We start from the raw sequence: 23,187 nt of genomic DNA on the forward strand, positions 1-23,187 counted from the left end.
TGAAAAGGCCGATATATATAAAAATGTTTCTAATAAATTATGAACTTTGTATTCAAACATCTCACTATGGAGCGAGCTTGTAACAATGCACAACTTACAGCACAAAAGTAGGATTATATCTTCACAGAAATCAGAAATGCACCCTTATTTCTTTTGTGGTTCATTTCTTTTTCTCACAAATCTTAAAACCTGTGGAAGAAATTCATATTCGTAACAATAAAAATACGAGATGATTCATTGAAGCAAGTTGAAAACCAGCAAGCAGACATATTTTACAGTAAACATGCCGGGAACATCACTAAAGAATCTATAATTTGAAAAAATTGTTAACAATAAAGAACTAATTATAGCACACTACAATTGATGCAACATAATTTCAATTGTTACAAGAAGAAAAGATGATCATTACATTATATACTTCAATTGTTAGAATGTCAATGCACAAACGAAATTACAACATCAAAAAATTAACTTACGTCAGAAAATACAGTGCATAGGTAGGTAGGTATCTAACTCACAAGCCAGATCTGAACAGAGGGCCAGTTACAAACAATAAGACACGGGAAAAATTATAGAAATACCAGAATCAGTCGGACGCACCCGAAATCAACTAAAAAAAGAGGGGAAAATGTTGTCAAAGTTCAGAAAGAATTGCAGGGATGTAATGAGACAATTCTGCAGTTAGTGACTGAAATCCATTGACAAGTTGGGTATGAAATTCTTGATCTTCCTCCCCAATCAATCGAAAGTGTACACGAATGGCCCGCTTGCAAACAGCCATAAATTCAAGGAGTGCAGCAATCAGTTGCTGCAACTCTTGAGATCGGAGCCTTGTTGCAGGCTCACCAGAAAGGAATGCTGTACAAACACTCAGGACTCCACTGTTTACCTGTAAGTGTGATCACTAGTTCAGTGTATGGAACAAATCAATAAAAGAACCCAAAACCGGGTATTGGATCTAAAAAACTTCACGGCATAATCAAATCCGGTAAAAAGAAAGGAAAATTTAGCTGATGCAAAAAAATTTGCAGATATAAGATCATGGCAAAGCATATATTGGCTATGTTACTCACTTGAACAGCGACCGAGCCTTGAAGTATCCTTTGTAAGCTTTGAAGGCGTGGGAGTTGATCGCCTTCCGAACTGCGTGGCTCTTCAAGCTCATTTCTTAACGCCGATGTCCGAGTTTCAATCATTCCAATTGCATTCTCCACGGGAGAGAACTCAAGAGATTCAGATTTGGTTACTAAAAGGCGGTTCACCAGGGCAGGAAAAGAGCCCTCAGTCTGTAATACCGTGCGTCGTTTCCATTGGTCTTCCAACCCACCTTGAGTCTTTCCATTTTTTGTGAAAGGGGTATCATATAAAAAGCGATCAAAGACCCTTGCACGAACACTCCCAGTGGAGAGCGAGAATATTCTCTCTCTTCTGCTTCCCAAGTCCTCGTCCTCCATAACAGGATCAACCGCAGTTATTTGAAGATAGCAAACTTCAGGCAGCAGTTCATCAGATTTCACCTGTCTGGAGTCTGGGATGACATGCAATGTTGTACCATCCATTCTCGACTCATATATATGACTAAGTTTCTCCATTATATCACCCAACCGCACATCGCGAGGCTCTCTATATACATATTCTTTTCCATCAAGCTTCCCAAATTTTTGACCATAGAATCCCACCCTATAATATGTTGCATCTGCAAAAGGTATGGGACTTGATTCTTGCTCAAGAATGGACTCGTAAATATTGGTTAGCATTGTGTGGCATTTGGCCAGCAGCCCGTAGGCCCTTCTGCTCTTATATACTGGAATTACCAGTTCTAGGATACTGGCACAGAAATGGTGGAGTTCAGCTTGGGAAAAAAGCTTATTTGCAAGTTGCAGGTACTTCACAGCTGAGTCAACAGTAAGTTTAGAAGCACCATATCCTTCTACCTCAGCCGTCGAAGCTTCAGAAGTTATCTCACCAGTGACCATAGGGCATATTTTGCGTAACGCACTTGCATGATCAGAGCTCCATACTCCATCATTCCTACTTACAAGAGCCTAGAAATGGGTTGATGGTAACATAAGTACAAGAGATGCAAATTAAAGTTTCACTTTGTACTATCCTACTGCAAGGCACGACCCAGTTCAAGCTACATGAGCGTAATTCTGAAATGCGGTGTAGTCGTGAGAATGCAAGATCTATCTGCCAGGTTCCATTGATTGTCACTTTTAATTTTTTGTCAATGGCGTTTGCCCACAACATGTGCATAAAAAAGTTGAGAAAAAAAAGGTATGGCTTTTCGAGCCTGACCTTGTTGAAGATGTGCGTGAGAATATGACATACATAAGAGTGCCACCAAAATATAGCTAAGCTAAAATGTGAAACCTTAAAAAATCTATTCGTGTATCAGCGAGTGAGTAAACTTTAGAAACCCTCCATTAAATCCGGACAAAGCCTTGGCCCACAAACATATAAAAACAAGCATAAATTTGAAAGGAAAATACATAAAGACCAAACCAAGACAATCAAACTAGGTTACGTTCACAAAGCAAAGCAAAAGGACACTAGTAGCTATCAGGGCCCAATATCTTGCCTCCACTTCAAATCAAAATTACAATAACAATATGGTATTTTCAGTTTAAGCAAAACCAATACTTAAAACATTGGGACAAGTAGAGTTGGTTTCAACTGCTCAGATTTGAATTGGACCAAAACCATATGGAATTGCTTCATCTTTTATCAGCTGAAACCAGAATGCCACGATTTTGAACTCGTAATTGTTGGAAATAAAATCGGATGGGGGAATTCAGGTTGTTTCCTCTAGACAATAAAAAGGACTCATTTCCATAATAACGGGAGAATTTTTACAGACACCAAAAATTTACCGGAGTAAAAAAAATACGTAGAGCAGATGCATCTGAACTAGTATAAGAAAAGGCCTATAATGTAATGTGATAATGAGTGCCACGTGTTTTTCTTATATTTGCTTCCTGAAATTTTCAGCAAACGTTATTTCCGTTATGCTGATAAAGTTTGACTTGGTTTACACCTAAGAACACTAATCCTTACCACTGCCAGTCATCTAAATACTTAGCAAGCTGAATGGTCAATGGTGCTTAATATTCCTTAAAGCCACAAATAGCAGAACTTTACCTGCATCACCACCCCAGCCACAGCAACAGCACACTCCGCTGCTTCAGCCCAAGACTGCATCTCCTGATGTGCATCACATAGGTGCAATAACCACATTATGTGAAGATCTGGAACTGGAGCAAATGCCATTGCAAGTTTGTAAAAGCTCTCAGCAGCAGCATACCTATCCAGTGTCATGATAGTAACCTAGCAAACATAGAATCAGCATCATGAACTATTTCAACGGAAACTGTACTCATGCAGTTGTGGAATGGAACATGACATCTTAGTGATCCGGAAGGCCAAAATATACCAGAAGTGCATGCTCTAGGCTGGCATCAAGAGCGAAAAGAAGACTGTCTGAAAGGGTTTTTACTTCTGACCAGGACCACTCAGTCTCTTTTTCATGACTAGTGACAAAAGCCATGTCTGGAAGACCACACTCTCTGAGTATGTTGAGGCTCTTCAGTTCATCCGCCATTTCCTCCAACGATTTTCGAAGACGACGTGCTTCACCAGTTTCTTCTAGTGTTCCATCAGACCTTATATGTGTAACTTGAACTTCAGACATCAATTCTGACAATGTAATAGTTAGGACGACGCGTAATCTGGCTGTCTGCTTAAAGTAAGAGAAAGAACTCTGCAAAACAAAAATGATTGAAATTGAGCAATTATAGAAAAGGGGCAACAAAAACTGCACAAGGTGCACAGGCAATCCTACCCGCACAAGTATCAAAAGCCCAATAACAGCCCTTTTCCTGATATTTTCGTTTCGAAATACTGAAAGCCGGAGAAGATGGAAAGCAATTTGCTTTAGAAAGCGGTCGTTTTCCCTTGCCATTAACATAGCCCCATGAAGCTCAAAAACACTATTGAACACAGGAAACAGAGCTTTCCAGAAAGCCAGAGGTTGGTTGTGTGAGAAGACAATCATAAATATAGATGTAATGCAGTCAAGTTTTCCATAATCTGTAGCAATGCTACGGGATTGAACAGTTCCAGAGAATTTTTTAATTGTTTCCAACACTTGAAGACTAACTGCAGTACTCAGGTTCTCTTCCCAAAGTTCCTGTGACAACAGAAGCATTAGATGTCTAAGAATATTTTTCAAGTATCAAGGATGACCGAATGACTGGAGGTATATAATAATTCCAGCAAATACAGACACTAACTACAGTACTTCAAAGGATAGATCTTTCTATCACCAGAAACATCCTACCAGTTTTTGTCTCAATATTGGATGCAATGATTCTCTTAATGCTTGAGTTGAAGCTCCAATTCTTGATGATTGGGCCTGAGCAAGAGCTTCTCTCAAGGAATATGGCTGACTGGGTGAGCTTAGCTGGGAGTTGACCCTCTGCCACAAATAACCATTTTCAGGCGTCCCTTGAGGCTGCATCAGTTGAGCTTTTAGATATTAATCACTGAAAGAAATGAAATAAGATATAAAATTGCAAAATGATCTGCAACAAGTGATATTGAACAAACTCAGAATATAACATACTCCAACTTCTAGGCGTGCGGCCTCCAAGAGATAGTGGTTAATAGCAGGAGAAAGTCTTTCAGAATACTTTGAAGAAGAGGGTTTATCTCCTAGCGGACTGCGAGAGCTACTTCCCATAAGCATGCCTCCTTCCGGTTTTCTGTGCTGCTCAATTAGTGATTTGAAGTTAGGAGAGCATGCCAATAAATTGTTCAGAAAAGGAAAATTAAAAAAGATGGCATGAAGTTAGGAGAGCATGCCAATAAATTGTTCAGAAAAGAAAAATTAAAAAAGGTGGCATGTAAGACCAGAGATGGCGTAATCACATGTAAAACCAATTATCTATCAAGAAACAATGGGCTTGAGAATCGGAGTAAAAGAGTTTCAATATCCCTGGAAAAAATCAGGTAACAAAGTAAAATATAACCATAATTGATCGATGTACAACTGATGAAACTAAATAATGCCAAGGTTTCTTAAGTTTACCCTCATCACAGTTTAATCGTAAGATGGCAACATCAAGTTATTTATGAGAGCAATTTATTGACGAAGAAAACCTCCTCTCATGAAAGAGATCTTTGATTTGGAGAAAAGAACCAAGGGACGCATCACATGTCCACGCCCATATCTCCTAGCACTTAAGGAAAAACTGGGGCCATTCTGAAACATCATTTTCTCTTCTGGGATTAACGGGAGGGAGAAGAATAACCAAGGTGATGCCCTATCAAGTTGTCTCCTTAACTCGGGACCATGCCCTCAATATTTAAAAATACCAAAAGAGTTTAATGTTTAGAAAGTCAGTGCACCAGCCATGGAAGAGAGTAATTCAAATTTCTACTAGAAAAAATCAAAGAGAAGCAAGTAGTTAGAATATGAGAAGGATTTGAAACCGCTACACGGCAATTGGAGAAGGAAAAAACTGAAAATTTTATATGATTAAACTCCAAGTATTCACAGTCTCATATACTAGTATCATAATGGTTCGCAAATAGTGAGCAACAACCATGCACAAGGAAATAGGTATGGGCCTTTCTTTCACGGCAAAGGAACTTAATCAGAAACTTAATTACTTGAACAAACATCAGAGAATGAAATGCAATTTTAACCCATAAGACTGGTTATGAACCAACCATTAGCTTTTCAACGAACAGAAAAGTCTAAAAATTAGCCAAGAAAGAAAGAAAATAAGATGTGACCTCAAAATGAATTAGACATTCTTCCAAAAGTTTGAAAAACAATCTGGTGCGAGCAATACTTTGCTGCCAGGCCTTGATAAGAGAGGCATCATCCAAATTACGTATAATTTGCAAAATAATAATCAGAACTTCACGCTTCTCAACTGAGCTCAAATTGTAGAAAACGGGCATTTCATCAAGTATCTGTAAGAAAGCAGAAAGAAAATATGAGACAAAGAAATACAAAATCTACATAGAAAGCAACGTTAAACACATGCCGGTCTTTCTGCTTTAAAAAGATATTGCAACATTGTAAGAAATCATCAACAAACGAAAAGAATAATCAAGTTTGATCACATCTAGGGATATTGACATATTGCTGATGGAACATAGCTTAGGTTGATATTCTAACTGGTAAAAGGATTAGATAAACTCAAATACCTGCCCTACAAGGGGGAAATATAATTGAGCTATATACAATTTATCTTCCAGCTTTTGATAACGAACATCAAACTCATGCTTGCACAAAAGAACCACCAAAATTCTAGCAGCCTGCATATCCTCATAAAGAAATATTTTGATTAGGCATGAGAGAATAAGAGGTGAAGTAAATGAACATAAGTTCAACTAGATAGATAATAGACTATGAAGCTAATCTTCATATCCTGTGAATGCATATTTTTCTCACACCTTCGCTCGCATAGATAGATCCTCGTGATCCAAAGTAAGGAAAATCTCTTGTATAAGGACTGCTGACAGATAATTTCTGCAACAAATAAGTGTACCATATCAGGCACGACGAACATCTCAATAGAAGGTGGTCAGAATTAGATTTTTATAGGAGAGTACTGAGACAGACACAATAGCATTAATACCATCATCTTCGTTCATATATTTCACTATGGACATCATTCCCAGAGATTGCCATTAAGAAAAAAGCAACACTCTGACAAAATGGAGACACAAAAAACAATATCCACGGGTCAAAGTTACTCAGGGTAAGAACAAGGCCCTGTGGTACCAATATTTTTTAAAACTATCCAATGACTTACATGATACAAAATTTTTCAAATCAATTGAAAGTCAGACCTATGTATTTTTAATATTTTTTTTTATAAAAAACAATATTGTATTAATTATGATAATGTTATGTAGTACAAAATGCGGACATGTATTTTTAATATTTTATTGCAGAAAGTAGTTAAATTTCTGTATTGACCTCAGCAGTTGAGCATAAATATAAATTTCACCCACAGTTTTCAGTTACATGTAGCAACTTTTAGGAATAACTAGATAAATTGACATGAAAAAAGGGGGAAGAAAGATCGTTTAATACTATATTTACAGCACATTTCACCATCAATTCACTCCCAACAGCCGGAAGAACTCCATTCAAATGCATTGAATTTACTTACCAAAGAGAACAAGTAAAGCTGTTAAAGTTCTAAGGATCTGAAAATTTCATGAAGACAAAGTAAGTTTTTTAGAAGCTCAAGCAATTTTACATAGGCCCACCATATTGAAAGCATCCACGCAGAGAGAGCCTTGGTAGCTCGAAATGACTCATAAAAGTCATCATGACAGCAGCAAAAAGGATAAAGCACCCATACAAGTTACATGGTGGGTATTAATTATGATAAAGAAGTTGCTAGTGTTACCTATCTGAAGGATCTCTTCCAGGCATTTCCACAAAGAGATCATGATCACATAATATCTGTAAGAATGTAAGCTTGCAATCATGCAGTACTGACTGACATACCCCAGAGAACTTATCGAGGTACAAGGAAACCTATATACAAGAAGGATAGGTACATTATATTTCCATGATCAAAAGTGAACTACCATACAGGAATTAAACAACAGGAAGACAAGGCTCCTTGCTTAAAAGAACAAGAAAACAAATAATCAGGAGAGAACAAAAAGGTACTAAGCAAACAAAGCAGTGTATGAGTCACTATGAAACATGCAAAGCAAATTTGTCCCTTGAGAAACAAAAATTAAAGGGAAATGGAGAAGGGAACTCATGGAAACAATCCTTATGAAAAGTTGGTAGAAAATAATTGCGTAGTTATCTCGGCACAATCACTAGCCATCTACCCAAAAGAAATGAAAAGAAAACACATTTACTACAGACTTTTGAAAACAGAGATAAAATTGGCAATTAAAGGGTAAATTTTATGTTTAAGGTTCTACCATCCATCCAATTTAATTAAAGAAAAACTTCCTCTTCCATACAAACAAGTTCTTGTATTGATAGCTCGGGAAAGTGGTTATAAATTCCATCCCATCCACCAGTAGCTACTTAGAGCTATGCTGCATATTAAGATTTCCTAATTTGGCTATTAAGATTTATTAAGAAAAATGGAAAGGTATGTGATTGATTTAAGGTCGCCTTTGGATTTATAGACTGGAAATCATCAAATCCATAATTCCAGATTCTTTTACTTACTTGGATGGACTAAATGAAAGTAAATTCCGAATCCACTCTATATCAAGTCAGGCATTTTCAATAATAATTGTGAAACGAATGGCATAGTTTACTCGTCTTCCATACAAACAAGTTCTTATATTGATAGCTCAGGAAAGTGGTTATAAATTCCTTCCCATCCACCAGTAGCTACTTACAGCTATGCTGCATATTAAGATTTCCTAATTTGGCTATTAAGATTTTTTAAGAAAAATGGAAAGGTATGTGATTGATTTAAGCGCCTTTGGATTTAATTTATAGACTTGAAATCATCAAATCCATGATTCAAGATTCTTTTACTTACTTGGATGGACTAAATGAAAGTAAATTCCGAATCCACTCTATATCAAGTTAGGCATTTTCAATAGTAATTGTGAAACGAATGGGGCATAGTTTACTCGTTCATAATTCATATTCCTCTGAAAAACTTGATATCCTAACAAGGAGGACTTATTTATTGAACTGTTCTACAAACACTTTGTGCCTAAAGTATATAGCTTTATGAATCTTTTGAAGCATACTTGGGCCCGGTGCAGAAGCAAAATTATGTCTTGTAAAATGAGGCAGCCTTAAACCACTTGACAAAACCAATGAAGTACGAAAAACCTAGGCAAAACTGACTTTCTTGAAGAAGCAGCTGAAGCTTTTATATATTATTGAATTAAAAATACAATTTTACCAAAAGCTATAGGTGAAGTTAATGGTGAAATTCAAATCTAAGAGCTACACTCGGTGAAACCACTGCCTTTTTCTTCGAACAATCCACCATCACTCCATCACTTAACTTTGATGGCATACAGTAAGTGCCTCTGAATGCCTGCCCCAAGACTCAGATTTTCAAAATTGAATATAAAGATTAAGGAGCAGAGAATATGGTGGCATGACATCTAGGGTATTATTACTGCTGACAACATCAAGATGAAAGCAAAGCTCAAAGAACTTAATAAAGTAGAAGATACCAGTTCAAAAACTTGGCGGGGCTCGATTGTTGACAATAGATCATAACAAAAGAACGCCAAGCTACTGTTCAGATATTTGGCCAATCCTAAACCTTTTTTGCAACGCTCATGAACTTCGGTTAATAGGCAATCATACAGTTGCATTATACATCGAAAAACACCTTCTTTCAACTGCATCGGTGGAACATCTTCTCCTACACCAAATACATATTAAAACAGGTGAACTAGAGCAGGACGATCATGAAATCGAAACGATTCAGGGCAAGTTCGTAGAATGTGATTGTTCATAGATTTCACAAAGAATAAAAGCTGGTAAAATCTTTTTGGAGTGCAACTGCGTGAAATTTCTTAGTGTCACGGAAAGATGATTTTGGCTATTACTTCTATTTACAATTATATCAAATTGATGATGGTACTAAACATTTCTAAAAATCTGACCTACAACTATAGGCCAATGCAAATGTGAGGTGAAACCTGGACTAAGGTGGTCAAATATTTTCTCTGGTAGATAGCTCCTAACATCGCAAATGAGATGATTTCATAAGATTTTACATAAAGTAAAATGGAGCATGATAAATAGATACTAAATATTGATTAAAGTCGACTCATTAAACTCATGCACATAAAACAAAACTTGGACAAATAAAAATAAAAATAAAAGACAAAGAAATCACACTTTTGCCATCACTAAAATGAACAATCTAATTTTGTAGCCCCACTGTCCCTGAATCGAAAGAAAACTGTGAAAGGTTGGAAATTATTCTAAATCTTAAACTGGATAGCAATCATAGAAGATCCACGAATTTTGGCTAGCATTTACCTGAAGGAAGATTTTGATAGAACAACCGAGTCTGTTCCAATGCCATGGATTTGACAATTACTTCAAGGAAAAACCAAGCCATGGCCAATACATCATCGTAGACAGGCCCAACACGGTAACCTTTTGCCTGGATTTCGAATAATGATTTAAGAAACAAAAACATTAAGCATGTATCCGCTGATATAGAACAAAAAATAATCAAACACATGTAATAGGGAGTGTACTGACAAAAAGACAAACATTAGAAACATAAATCAAAACAGAGTTGTTGGTCAACTCATGAAAACGTCAACAAAAATCGTATGCAGGGCTACTCAGCCAGGGAGAGTGAAGCAATATTTTCAAATATATATGGCCGAATTCATGAATTTCATCCATACCCGTGGAAAAACTAACATGTGTTTGGAATTTCCACTCCTATCTTGCACCGTATCATGGCAGAAGCTTTCTACGACTTAAAACTAATAATAGAAAATCGGGGCTTTTAAGATTCCACAAAATTACCAGTAATCAAAGCCACTTTCAACAGGTTCCGTTTAGAAGAAAACCAATTCCTATAGTTATGTCATAATTAAGAAAATCTAGCTTAATGTATTAAAGAAGTTGATGACTTCATAAGATGTTACTTGCACAAGTTAATCTTGAATGCCCAATACAAATTAATGCCTGGCAGTTTCAAAAATTTACGCTCTTAACATTGTAGAATTCTTCAACACTCGTGATGGAAAATTGAAGGGCATTAGATCTGTAAGTTGTAGAACACCATTTGAGGATATATAACATAACAGATACAGAGAATCGGACTTGCAATGCAAAAAATGCTTATTGCTTTGAAGTTTTATCTGGTTTTGTTCATAAACAAGGATATAGTATTTTGGAATTAAATGTCAAACTAGCCTAGGCACTAAATTACCTTGCTGCGGGCCAAACTTCCCCACACGGTAGACAGACCAGGATACACAGGTGGTTGACGACCTCCAAAATCATCAAACACATAGTCAACAAAGTTCACCAGGAAAAGATTTCTTTCACCGTCGTCCACAGACTCTTGCTGTACCCTACGAAACACAACAAAATGATGACAAGTGTGTTGATGTAACGGACAGAACAACGATAGACTCTTACGAACTCGTTTAGATAACTATGCCCAACAAGAAATCAACCAAGCACTCAAAAAGGAATGGTACTCTTGGAGAAATTCGTAACAAAAAACAATACCTTGTTAAAATGTTAACCATAGCTCTAAAGGCTGCAACCTGAACAAGGAAAAGTACACAGCAAACACCAAATAAGGCACATATACTTTCGTATAGAAGTCCATCATATAGCACGGCAAGAAAATAACAAACATAGATATTATTCAATTAACAAATAAAATAACATGAAAAACCGATATTTAACATAAAAGCACCTGCAGAGTCTCTCCGCCACTGCCAATGAGATGGAGAAGCATGTTTAACATAGGCTGAAGAAACTGAAGCAGAGCCGTAGAATCAACATTTTTCAAGCTGTTGATTGCCTGAATAAAATTATGACCCAGCTTAAGAAAACATCAAATAAGAGGTTTCCATGGCAACAATTAATCGTGAACATAGGAATAATAATATCAAAAGAACTTCGGTCAGATTTAGTACAATGTATTTCATCTAAACAGGTTCACTTGTCAGAGTAGAGTCGGATAGTTATCAGGTTTAGACTTTAGAGGCATAATATAATTAAAGATGTCACCGAAAAAAGTAGTATGTGGTTGACCAAAATTATCTGTTTAGTATGAATGGTTCATTCAATTAGAAAGAATCAATAATATAACAAAGTCACAAAAGTAAACCTCCAGAAGCTCAGATCCCCAAGGTGGACTTGTCCGAAGAATGTGTCTATCATACTCAAGGAAAAAGTCTCTTATCCGCTCACTGATTGGATATAGAGATGAACATAAGCGCAACTTCAGTCTAAATAGATTTTTGCCATCCTCCAAGTAATCCACTCTCTCCTGCCAAAGAATACCAAAATAGAAAGATTTATCATATAAATATCAGATCAGCAATATAATTGGGTGTTACCCACTAGGCAACCCAAAAAAAATGCAAAAAACAGGAATACAATTCGTTACAACCAAAGCGGAAAGAAATGCAATTTTATGAATTCTGAGGATAGGAGCACCAAATGTGTTGGAAGAGTTGAACACTACAACAAGATTTGCCTAGTGACTAATAAAAGTTGATCAAAGCAAGCACTTCAATTGAACAAAAGACAAATCATTCATAGAGATATAAGGATTAAAATTTGCTGTCCACAACATACCCTGGTACCATCTTGAAGATAGTGTGGCACCAAATCCCTCATAATAGGCAACGAAATATCTGATTTCAAACTGCAAAATCCAGTGAAAAATACAATGTCATCTAGTGTTTCACATGTTTACTTCCATTTGAAAGCAAAACTGAATGTTCTAGTAATTATTTCAACTACAGGTCCTAGATTTACATATATTATATTACTTAATAAATGCACAGATGGGTTTCCTACAGTCTTACTGCCAAATAAAAGTCAGAGACAGCAAGCCTTTTGCATTCACATTCCAACACTACTTATGTAGCAAATACCAACCAGGCACTACTAGTAATTCGATTAACAGAGAGAATTCTTGAGTTTCAAGTGATTTAGCCAGACTCTACTTATTTAGGAATTGTTGTTCGAGCAAGGGCACAGACTGTTGACCCCAACTTTATTCAATAAAAAATAAGTTTACACAAGGTAGCTTATATGAGGAGTAAACTAATCTGCAAGGAGCTATTGCTTTAGAAACAGCATATATGTACGGTGATCGTGGGAGACCTGCAGGGTCATAGAACTGACAACAAGACGTCAATTTTATGAATTCTGAAGAAGGAGGATTATGCAGGACACCGGAGACAGTCAAGGACATGTGGTGGAAGCTGGTGTGAGAAGAGAGGGGGGGGGGGAGAGATTAGTGTGGAGAGAATTATCTTCAGATGCATCTCCTGACCCTGAAACATTTTTTCAGACCAGATAACATCACATGGTAGTGCCAAGGTACTAATTTCTTTCAATAGCAATAAAATCTGGTTTGTCAAAATTGCGCTTGGCTTCAGGCTTCATTAAATTACAAAAAACAAACTAACTGAAAGTCAGAAACCATTAATTCTGTGCAATATCACAGTCCAAGCATGTGAATTCCAAAAGTTAAACTCAGCATGAAAAAATCAATTGTTAATTAAGCACACATGATTTAAAATCTCTTGATAAGAGAAGTTTAATCTGGGTTGTATATTATCATGATGTCTATGCATTTCCATATATAAAGGATCACATACAAACGAATGCATCAGCATCATAACAAGTTAATGACACAATTTCGTTCTTCAATCTATGAATATAAACCAGTTTGTCAACTCGATAACATACTGAACATGAGTGGACAATGGAAGTGAAGCATATCCTATCACCACCTGCAATGGATAGACAAAACATTGAAAATTCAAATGAGATTACACAACAGAAAAGGTACTAACAAAAAAACAGCTTGCGATGGACATAAACTGGCACATGAAAACAATTTGATATTGACTATAGTCTTCGGCCCCATAAAAGGTAGACGAGTATGAGATACTAGTCTTACAGGTTTTGGAGCTTCAAGCTTTGTTTGAAGGTCAACATGAAAGAATGTAAACAAGAGGTGGTGCATTGGAGCCCAAATGGCAGGCAAAGAAACTTTGATTTCGTCGTGGTAGCAAGCAACCCTAGCCCCAACAGCAACTTGAGTGTGAACATATTTCTGAAGTGCAGCACCTGGTTCTCTTGGATGCATCGCCTAAGGAATGATAATAACAATTTTCAATCGATATGATTCACAAATAAAACTTGTTTAAGCGCATAGTAACATTCAATCTACCTCCAACGGTTGTCTCTTGATATCTCCATCATCCTTTCTCAGTTCGACCCGTATAAACAAATTTCTTTTCCTACTCATGCTAACACTCAATGGATAAACATAAAGACAGTGGAAAAGCTGTGAGAAAGGCTCATTCCTCATTGTCGTCCGAAAGTCAAAAGCTTGGAACTGTAAATAAAACAATTATGATTTGCCTTTGTAAGAAGACAAAATCGGCTAGATATAAATCAAGGTAATTAGACTGGCTTATCAAGTTCTAATTCCTATAAAAATGTATGCATGAGATATATTTGAATTTTGAAATAATAATTTCCACCAGAATCACAAAAAATGGAAAATATCCACAAGCCAGTCATGTAAATCTCAAGGATTAGATAAGTACTTCTAAAATGTCAATATAGAGGATGCATACATAATTAGTGGCAATATCCGACAACCCGATCATTGATCCATTTCTTTCCATCTCTTTCCTACCAGAGGACTGTGAATCCAAATATGCATTCTGAACTTGATCGATTCTGTAACTGGGTCGGTCAGCTACAGAACTTTGATTGCCCTCATAGTTTATGGTTTTGTTATCCAATGCTTTTTCTGAACCAACTTGGACAGTTTGAAGCTTTTCAATTTCTAATGTTAAGACACCCTTCACGGGTTTATGAACCTTGTGCTTAGGATCCTGACAAAAGGGGGCGAAAGAATCGTTAAAATGAGAAACCACCATCACTAGATTCAAGAATTAAGTGAAAACTCATTTTCGGATTAAAAAAACAATTAAATAAATAGTAGATATGATAGTGGTAAAATTAGGAGGCTAACTGCTCGTGCCCTATCGTCAGAAGGGAGGAGACAAAAGAAAACAATGAGCATGGCCAACAATAATACATGGAATGATATGTGAGCTAAAAATTATTTGAAAGAAAATAATAAATAAATAAATAGACATGAATGATGCGTAACCAGGAGGGAATCCTCAGTATAGCCTTCTTTAACTTTATTCAGATTCGACACTTCAACCACAACAGAGTTACCACTTGAATAGCCCAGTTTTCCTTCTACTGTTATCTTTGCAACTTGTTCAACAGCAGCCTCTTTAGAACTTGGACCCAACATGCTTGTCGTGAGAGGACTGCTGGGAGAAGCAGACCCGCCAGTAGCAGAAGAAATCCCACTATCAAAAAGCGGGATGATTGCCCAGGCAAATGATTCCCTGTGAGGCATCATTCGAGACCACACTTGCAGCTTTTGCTTCTCCCTCTCGGTCAGATGAACCTGCGTGAGTAAAAACAGATGTAATGTAGGCAGGTGTTGAAGTACAATCGATTAAACAAAATTCTGTGTAAGAACTTGGCATTGATCTATTTAAATCACTAATGTGGGAAGATAGTATACATCATCCCATTCAAAGTTTAACTAACTATATATATCTCATTTTCCTACCCTTCATTATAGTCAACTATAAGTCTAACGATCATTCCATCAAGCTCACCTTCCATAAATCAATAACCTCATTTTCATGTCCGTGGACCATTAAAATTTACCTACATACTGACAAGTGACAGGTTGAACTTTTGCTTACTGGTTCTTTACGTGAATAAACAGATGAAGTCACTCCACCTTCTTCGGTAGCAGGCTTCTCTAACTGGATAAGCAAACAAACTGATGCTGATGGTGCATCGAGATGGAAGATACCATGTGCCTCACAAGAACTTTCCTTCTGGAGATTGAAACAAACATAAAACAAGGACACAACCTATTCTTAAAATCATAAAAGCACACAAAGGAAAGGGAAAGCAACAGTGAGAAGGACATTTATGCGGGATGGGTATAGAGAACAAGAAAATTGTACTTCCTGTACCTCTCTTACAACTGAAAATGGAGAAACATAATACAAAATCAACAGATTAAGCCTTACATCTTGCATTTCAGCGGGTAACATGTGGAAAATGAAATCCTCTGAAAGTTTTTCTCTTCTCTCCCTATTGTATAGGCAAATTGTGCCATAAAATGGCTCTACAAGGGGGAAAACAGGTATTTTCAGATGGGAGTGAGAAATTGGTAAACAAGATTCCAAAAAAAGAGTAACAGAAGAAGAGACAGTGCACAGCAATAAAATACCACAATACGACCTAACATAAACAAAAACATAGTGTATAAACTCACCAACAAGCCCAGCTTGAAAGGACAAGGACAGCACCTTCACTGCAATCTTTAGCCCACTACAAGGAAAAACAGAGTTTGAAATAGTTGGAAAGAGTCGAAATTCAATGCAACTAGATTTCACATCCACCCAGACTCATGCACACAGACTCATTCAGAGAAACCTGTTATGCTGAAGTATATTAGTCCCAGGAATTCTTTGACCAAATATTGTTGACCTCTCATTTTCCCAGTCAAAAACAGGCTCATAAGCAGGAAGCGGAGATTCTCCAAAATGCTGCAAGCAAAAAAATAAATGTAAAGAAATACTAAGTGGTATAGAATAAGAGAGATGTCATCCACAGACCTTGGACATTTCAACATTTGATTGGTCATGAAAGTTTGATTCTGAAAAATGACTTCCAGATGTGCTAGGCTTTTCTACCTCCGTTGAATCTTGTAATGTGATTCTTCTGGCATTGGCCAGGTCCATTTCTGCAAATGATTTAAAAACACGCCCTATGTCATGTGCATGCATTTTTTACAGGAAACAAGCTCATTGTACAATGTTCCTGTAGCGGTGCACGAAAAATAATGCATGGCAAGAGAAAGTCTCATTCCATATTTCCATTGAGTGCAAAAACCGAAATTCCAGTTACTGCGATTGGCGCAACGAGAGGGTGGATGCAGGAATTCTGTGGGGAGGCAGGGAGGGAGAAGAGTATGATGATTTCTATGCATTTGGAGTCAAAACTTCGATTCTTTCCAGGGGGGGGCTATTTGAGGGTCATCCTTGTAAGGCTAATCAAAAACAATAGACGGAAAGAATTATAGATACCTAAGAGTAAGAGGGCTCAATGTCATTATTATTAGTGAACTACACCCAGGAAACTTAAATGATATAATCCATTGCAATACATTCCAAAGAGAGAACAATAGTAGATACTATATACTTCAATTTGCATAGAACAATGTTCCTCTAACAAAGAAAAAAGGTCAATCAGCACGCATACCAACCTGTTTCCATATCAGTGTCAGGCCCCTCAAATATCTGATTATGAAATGGGATGGGGCCAATGCTTTCATAGTGGCCATACTTGTATTCATCTTTGACCAAGTCCGTCCCATAGCTCTGCACAAGCTCATTTAGATGTGGCCACTGCTCCAAATTGTCATCAAGCTGTAATAAAATAACAAATTACATCGAACAGTGCAACCATTAGGCTGATTGAATGCTCAAACGGAATCAGTCTTCACTAAGGAACAACATCAGCAAGTTTATGCAGCAATCATTCATAGTTCAAAAGCGAACTCAAAACAAAATTAAAGATAGAGGTGAAGATGATAGGGCAAAGGAATTATAGAAAAATTACTAAGAGCAAAAGCAAAAACAAGAGAAAGTGTGAAAGAATAAAATGATTGATTGTGCCACTTTCTTTGAACTCAAGCTTTTGAGACAAATAGGCTCCACATTGTGTCAAAACCAAAATCACGTATTCACTTCACGTGAGTTGCAGTTGAATTCTGTTATTGGACGGTGATTGTTAGCAGCAATAATTATCCCCACTAATACGACAGTCAGAATAGGGCGCTTCGACTATTATAACTTCAAAGATCACAATTGTTGCTACCTAAACGACAAGTACCCGATGCTCCAATCCCATGATTAGCATCAGAGCCAGGAGGTCAAAGGTTCAATAACCCTGAGACGCAAAACCATTAATATTTTCAAATTGACTAGGGTGCTTCAAGAGGCCTTTGACATTATACAATATACACCAAAGAACTGGCACATATACTGAATATACATTTTTAATTCTCGGCTTACATGTGGGGCATGTTAAAAAAAAATTGATTGCCAAAAAACTTGGCATGTATACACCGTATATATTAATTCAGAATATATATTTTCCAATTCTAAGCTTACATGTGTGTTTGGTGGGAGAGAAACGGGAGGATTTTTATGACCAAGATGATTCTGCTGATGATTGCCTGGAAAAGATTAAGTTTAGGATTCCTTGTTGGCTTCAGTCGACGGCAGATTTTGAATAATGATCTATGTCTGATCTTTCTAGGGATTGGAGTCTTATTTTTTGTCAGTTGGCTAGAGTTTCTAGATTTTGGTAGTTCTTTGTTGAGTTGACCCCAGGTCCCCTGCTCTTTGTAAATATCTTTATTTCTACTATTAATGTTGTCAGTTTCTTAAAAAAAAATCTCAGCTTACAAGTGGAGCATGTTGAAGAATAAAAATTCTGATTATCCCACCTTCCAACAGCATGAGCTTTTGAGAAAGATGGCTTTAATTGAACAGAAAGGGGGGAGCGAGGGATTATATAATACAATACTTGAAGCTGAAGGAAAAAAGAGACATGTGGTGAATGATCTCATAAACCCAAATTATTAATGGTATTAGGTGCATGAGTGCCTTGTGGCATAAGAACACGACAAGGTGTGCCTTACCTAAGCAGCTTGATTTTCGAACCTTTAAGGAACTTTGAGGTAATGATTTACTAGAGAACTGCACCTAGGCATACGGGCTTTGCTTGTCGGGCTTACCAGCTATATGCAGTGTGTGCTCCGTGAGTATTTAACATCTATAACAAACAATGCGAAATGGGTACTTCATGTTAGAGCCCCGTTCACTACAGGACTGCACCAAGGTGTAAGGGCTCAGCTCACTCAGCCCACCTCCTACATGCAGGGGTGTGGGCGTGAATGTGCTCCACAAGTTTTTAACAGCGATGCAACAAAATAGATGGGTGCTTCATGATAGATATGCATATCTAACTACATCTAAAACGACATTATCAAAATTATTCATAATTTAATAACACACTCACCAATGGGTCCAACTTAAAGCAGTTAGAAAAGGAATGGCGCGGAATTCTTTGGAAACGAGGCCCATCAGCCAACACATTGTCCATGCTAGACACAGGTTAACAACCTGAAACAAACTTGAGGTGAAGGCGTAGTAAATATAACAAAAATGCTTACTGTGTATCAGTTGAGTCTGTTTAAAGAAACAAGTTTTGTAGAACCCACTTCAGTGAAGTAAAAAAAAAATACTCTGCACATTAAACTTCTTTCCCAACGGGGGGAAAAAAAGAAACAAAAATTAAAATGTTTCAAGAGTTCATTTAGTATCCCCCAAGCCCCTTTCATCCAAAAAATTTTTCTTGGTATCTTTGTACATTTGAGCTATTTCTAAACTCTTGTAAAACAAAAAATAACACAGAACGGCCGTACTCCACCAGTGAAAATAAAAATGCGAAACTTCCTATAAAGCATATATCTTCTGCTTATACATCAGATAAAAACAAAGAATGACCTAGATCCAAGATCTTCTAGATCCCCAGCCTCTGACATAGTTTGACATTCGAAAATTGATACAAACCGAAGCGATCTGGCAAGATGGGAACAGCGGAGGATAAATGAGTGTTGGGAACTACACCGTCGTTCTGCTGATTGTAGCTCAGTGATTGGTTGCGGAGATCCTGAGTAGAAGCAGTTGATGAAGACGGTGTCGTATTCTGCGACAATGTGGGTTGTCTATGGCGGGGGCAGTTCGCCTGTAATGTAGGGTTTAACCTGCGAAAGAGATGATGAAGTCCTCTCAGGAGTCAACAAGAGTCAAACACTCATGTTTGTGTTTATTTATACATAAAAATGGAAAAATTACCAAATTTTCTATCAACAACGTTCTTCATCCAAAAAAACTCGTTTTAAAATATTTATTTATAGTTTATACAATGAGTGTTACACAATAACTCCTATGAAATGGTTCCTTCGAATTCAAAAATATTGTTTTTCATTGTAATTTTGTAAATATGGATTGGATCGGATCGTGAAATTGTGTCATATGATATTTATTTTTTTATAATATTTAATAACATACACAAATTAGTTTTTAGATCAACATTTTATCGTTATTAAAGTGTAAATCTGTATAGAAACATTTATAGCTACTGAAATTTTGAAATATGTTAAACCAATTTCATCAAAAAAAAATGATCTTGTGGATGACATTTATAATCATGGTGATCGTTACATAATTTTGGTTCTAGATATTTAATTCAAAAAAATTTTATGACTTCAATGATTTGGTGGATGTAATTTTCGTATGGTCTATGTTTATGATATATGCCGATAATAATTCCGAAGATGGGCAGATCATTGCATTTATTTTTAGGTGAATTGAGAAGTTTTTCTATTCATGAATGAAATGAATAGTGTGTGTTATCTTGAGTTGTGTAGATTCACCTGCCCTGGTTACGTTGCTTAAATGCAAGTAATTAAATCAAATTAAGCCACCAACTCCTACAGTAACTATACAGACTTTCAACATTGTCGATGGTATTTCGATTTACAACAGAAAATATATATAGAGTAACACTCTTGTGAGACGGTCTCATCCGTGAGACGGGTCAACTCTATCCATATTTATAATAATAAGTAATATTTTTGACATAAATTGTAATACTTTTTAATGGATAACCCATACAAGAGATTCGTCTCATAAAAATGATCCTTGAGACCGTCTCATAGGAGTTTTTATCATATATATATATATATATATATATATATATATAAGCTTATTGGTTGGGGATTTGATGTCTATCTAATCAAATCTCTCTTATTTCGAGTAGGTAGTGCGATACGGAGATATTCGCATTTAAAAATTATATTTGAGCTCCTTTGAATAACAAGTTCACAGTTTTTCATTACAACAAAAGTTTTAAAAACATAACAACTTCATTTTTATTTGGATTGTTTTCAATTAGGGAAGTTCATGATACTTTCATCATTTTCCTCGATTATGTGGTAATAAACATTGAATGGAAAACTAATATTCCAACAAAAATTATGTCAAAACATCTTCAATAACGTAAACATTATCTTATTCATTTAAGTCATTTATTATGAGAGTTCATATAACTTTGTATTATTATTGTCATTCGTATATGGATTCAATTATTTAACATTATTGTTATTTGTTTTCTCTACCAGATCAACCGAATTACAAATTATTTATTTTTTTGTTATTTTATTGTTGTTATTAAATATGTTCAGTCTGTCGATGACGTAAAACTCATCTGGCACCAAAATTCCTAATATAAGACAAGATTTCAAATTCGAGACTCAATTGTGATAATTTTCTACCCTAACTCAAAAAATAATAATAAATATTTTCAGTCTGAATGCGAGCATACTTTCTTTTATTTTAATTATTTCGCTTCTCTACTACTCAAAAAATGTTTTTGTGTCCCACGTTATAATTTATCCAACGAAACAAATTAAATCATACTTATCATAGGTTTTTTAAAAAAAAAAATTTATTTTATAGTTAAAATTATATACACAACTTAAACATTTTGAAAAAAAAAACTTAAACATTTTGAAATGTATTTGCAAATTATATGTATGTCTCACTTGTATGATTCAATATTCATCTCATTAATGAAATTAATCAAATTGAGATAACTAAAATAACAAATTCAAAAATTTTGTTTTGAAAACATTTGAGACTTCGCTTTTATTCAAGTAGTCATTGATTGTCTTATCAAATATACAAATAAATAATATAAAAAAATTCTTGATATTCCATTAAGCCAACATGAGTCAGAAGATACAAGATTTTGGAAATGGGGGGCACTACACTGTTAAATCCGGATATCTGCTGGAGATTGGTTTCTATGAACCACCACAGTCACAATCTTCATATTCAATGGATTCTTGGTGGACGTTTATATGGTCGCTTGGTATACCACAGAAAATTCGGATATTCTTTTTGCGTGCGATCAATGACTTTATTCCAACTGAAATGAATCTGCAGAAAAACCATATTCCAGTAAGTGGTTGATGTTTTCTCTGTGGTTCATCGGATTCAACTGTTAGTCATTGCTTACTTTATTGCCCGATGACTCGTGAAGCTTGGAAAGGTACTGTGTTCTGGCCCTCCCTAAAAAAATGTAATGCTTCACCATTTATTAAATGTGGCATGTTTTTAAGAACAGTGGTTTCGAAGAAGGAGTTTGAAATTTTTGTGGTAAACTCATGGGCTATTTGGAAAGGCAGATGTAAGCTTAAACATCAATTAAAGAAAGATATTAGTCCAATTAAGATTGACTGGGTATGGCCTTACATTGATGAATTTAGAAAAGTGCGCAATGTTTGCTCTAATCTTGGTGTGTCTAACCAGAATACAAAGGTGTTGGGTTGGAAAAAACCGGTAATGGGTGAGTATAGGCTTGATGTGAATGCAGGCTACAATGAGATGATGGGTTGCTTTAGTGTAGGAGTTGTTATTCGTAATCATCGTGGAAAGATATGTGCCGCAGCAGCTAAGGCCCTGTTTGTCTCATTTGATGAGTGATGGATGGCATGGCACATCACGCTTCATCCATTGTTCCTCTCATTTATTAGACTCTTTCGATTAATCCATGGGCCCGTTACAGAACACTATTTTCTATAGATGAGACATCTCTTCTGCCAACAGAGATGACTTGTCACGCTTGATACAGTGCTTTAGATGAGAGATGTATTTTACCAATTTGCCCCCACATGTTTTGAAGATAACCCTAGTTCTCGATTCTCACTCATAAGAACGGGTAAAATTCGCGATGTCGGCAGCCACCATGCTTCAAGAAATAGCTTTGAGCGAGGGATAAAGTCATCGAAAGCTGCAGATTTTTGAAGTGTACAAGAAAGCATCCACACCGATCTTCTTCAGTCTTCATTTCTTGGTGAGATTCGTAAAAATTTACCCAATTATTAATCTTTGATTATATGCTTCACTTAACAAATATGTGAGTTGTCAAATTTGTTTTCTATTCTCCTGTCACGAAAATGAATGTTCATACCCCACCGATTTTTTTTCTTTAACATTAAGATGTGGTTGCGACATTCAGTTTGAGGAAGTTTGAAGCAAAACAGCTACAATATATAATTATTCCCCATCAAAATATTATAATTTGATTTTGTTTTACTTTATTCAGTTCGAATTTATGGTTTATAAAAATATTTTTAGTGAAAAAAATTCCTAAAATAGTGTAGAACTATATCTCTGTTCTACAGCTGAGTGTTACTCTTGATGTGTATATTGAAGTTTTACTAA

At 36.1% G+C, this 23,187-nt stretch overlaps 1 protein-coding gene across 2 annotated transcripts; it reads right to left on the reverse strand.

Annotated features, from left to right (window-relative positions):
- Positions 1-380: 380 nt before the first annotated feature.
- LOC140873598 (guanine nucleotide exchange factor SPIKE 1) lies at positions 381-19,703 on the reverse strand. Of its 2 annotated transcripts, XM_073276777.1 has the most exons (31): positions 19,402-19,703; positions 18,914-19,017; positions 17,091-17,253; positions 16,441-16,568; positions 16,259-16,371; positions 16,098-16,153; positions 15,850-15,947; positions 15,514-15,651; positions 14,895-15,206; positions 14,350-14,613; positions 13,938-14,105; positions 13,665-13,856; positions 13,451-13,494; positions 12,326-12,395; positions 11,853-12,014; positions 11,436-11,543; positions 11,243-11,280; positions 10,938-11,082; positions 10,025-10,151; positions 9,205-9,398; positions 7,437-7,567; positions 6,469-6,544; positions 6,220-6,330; positions 5,800-5,982; positions 4,625-4,768; positions 4,340-4,513; positions 3,842-4,189; positions 3,434-3,760; positions 3,142-3,327; positions 1,074-2,045; positions 381-889 (listed from the first exon to the last, which is right to left on the reverse strand). In XM_073276777.1, the coding sequence occupies exons 2-31, from the start codon at positions 18,995-18,997 to the stop codon at positions 635-637; spliced, it is 5,511 nt and encodes a 1,836-aa protein (XP_073132878.1). In that variant the 5' UTR covers positions 18,998-19,017; positions 19,402-19,703; the 3' UTR covers positions 381-634. The 2 variants fall into 2 exon arrangements, with proteins under 2 accessions (XP_073132878.1, XP_073132879.1); XM_073276778.1 differs by lacking the exons at positions 15,850-15,947; positions 16,098-16,153; positions 16,259-16,371; ... (2 more) ...; positions 18,914-19,017; positions 19,402-19,703 and having other exon boundaries at positions 15,552-15,639.
- Positions 19,704-23,187: the final 3,484 nt, after the last annotated feature.

The sequence above is a fragment of the Henckelia pumila genome, unplaced genomic scaffold (assembly GCF_033568475.1).
Source record: "Henckelia pumila isolate YLH828 unplaced genomic scaffold, ASM3356847v2 CTG_80:::fragment_1, whole genome shotgun sequence".
Classification (NCBI taxonomy): domain Eukaryota; kingdom Viridiplantae; phylum Streptophyta; class Magnoliopsida; order Lamiales; family Gesneriaceae; genus Henckelia; species Henckelia pumila.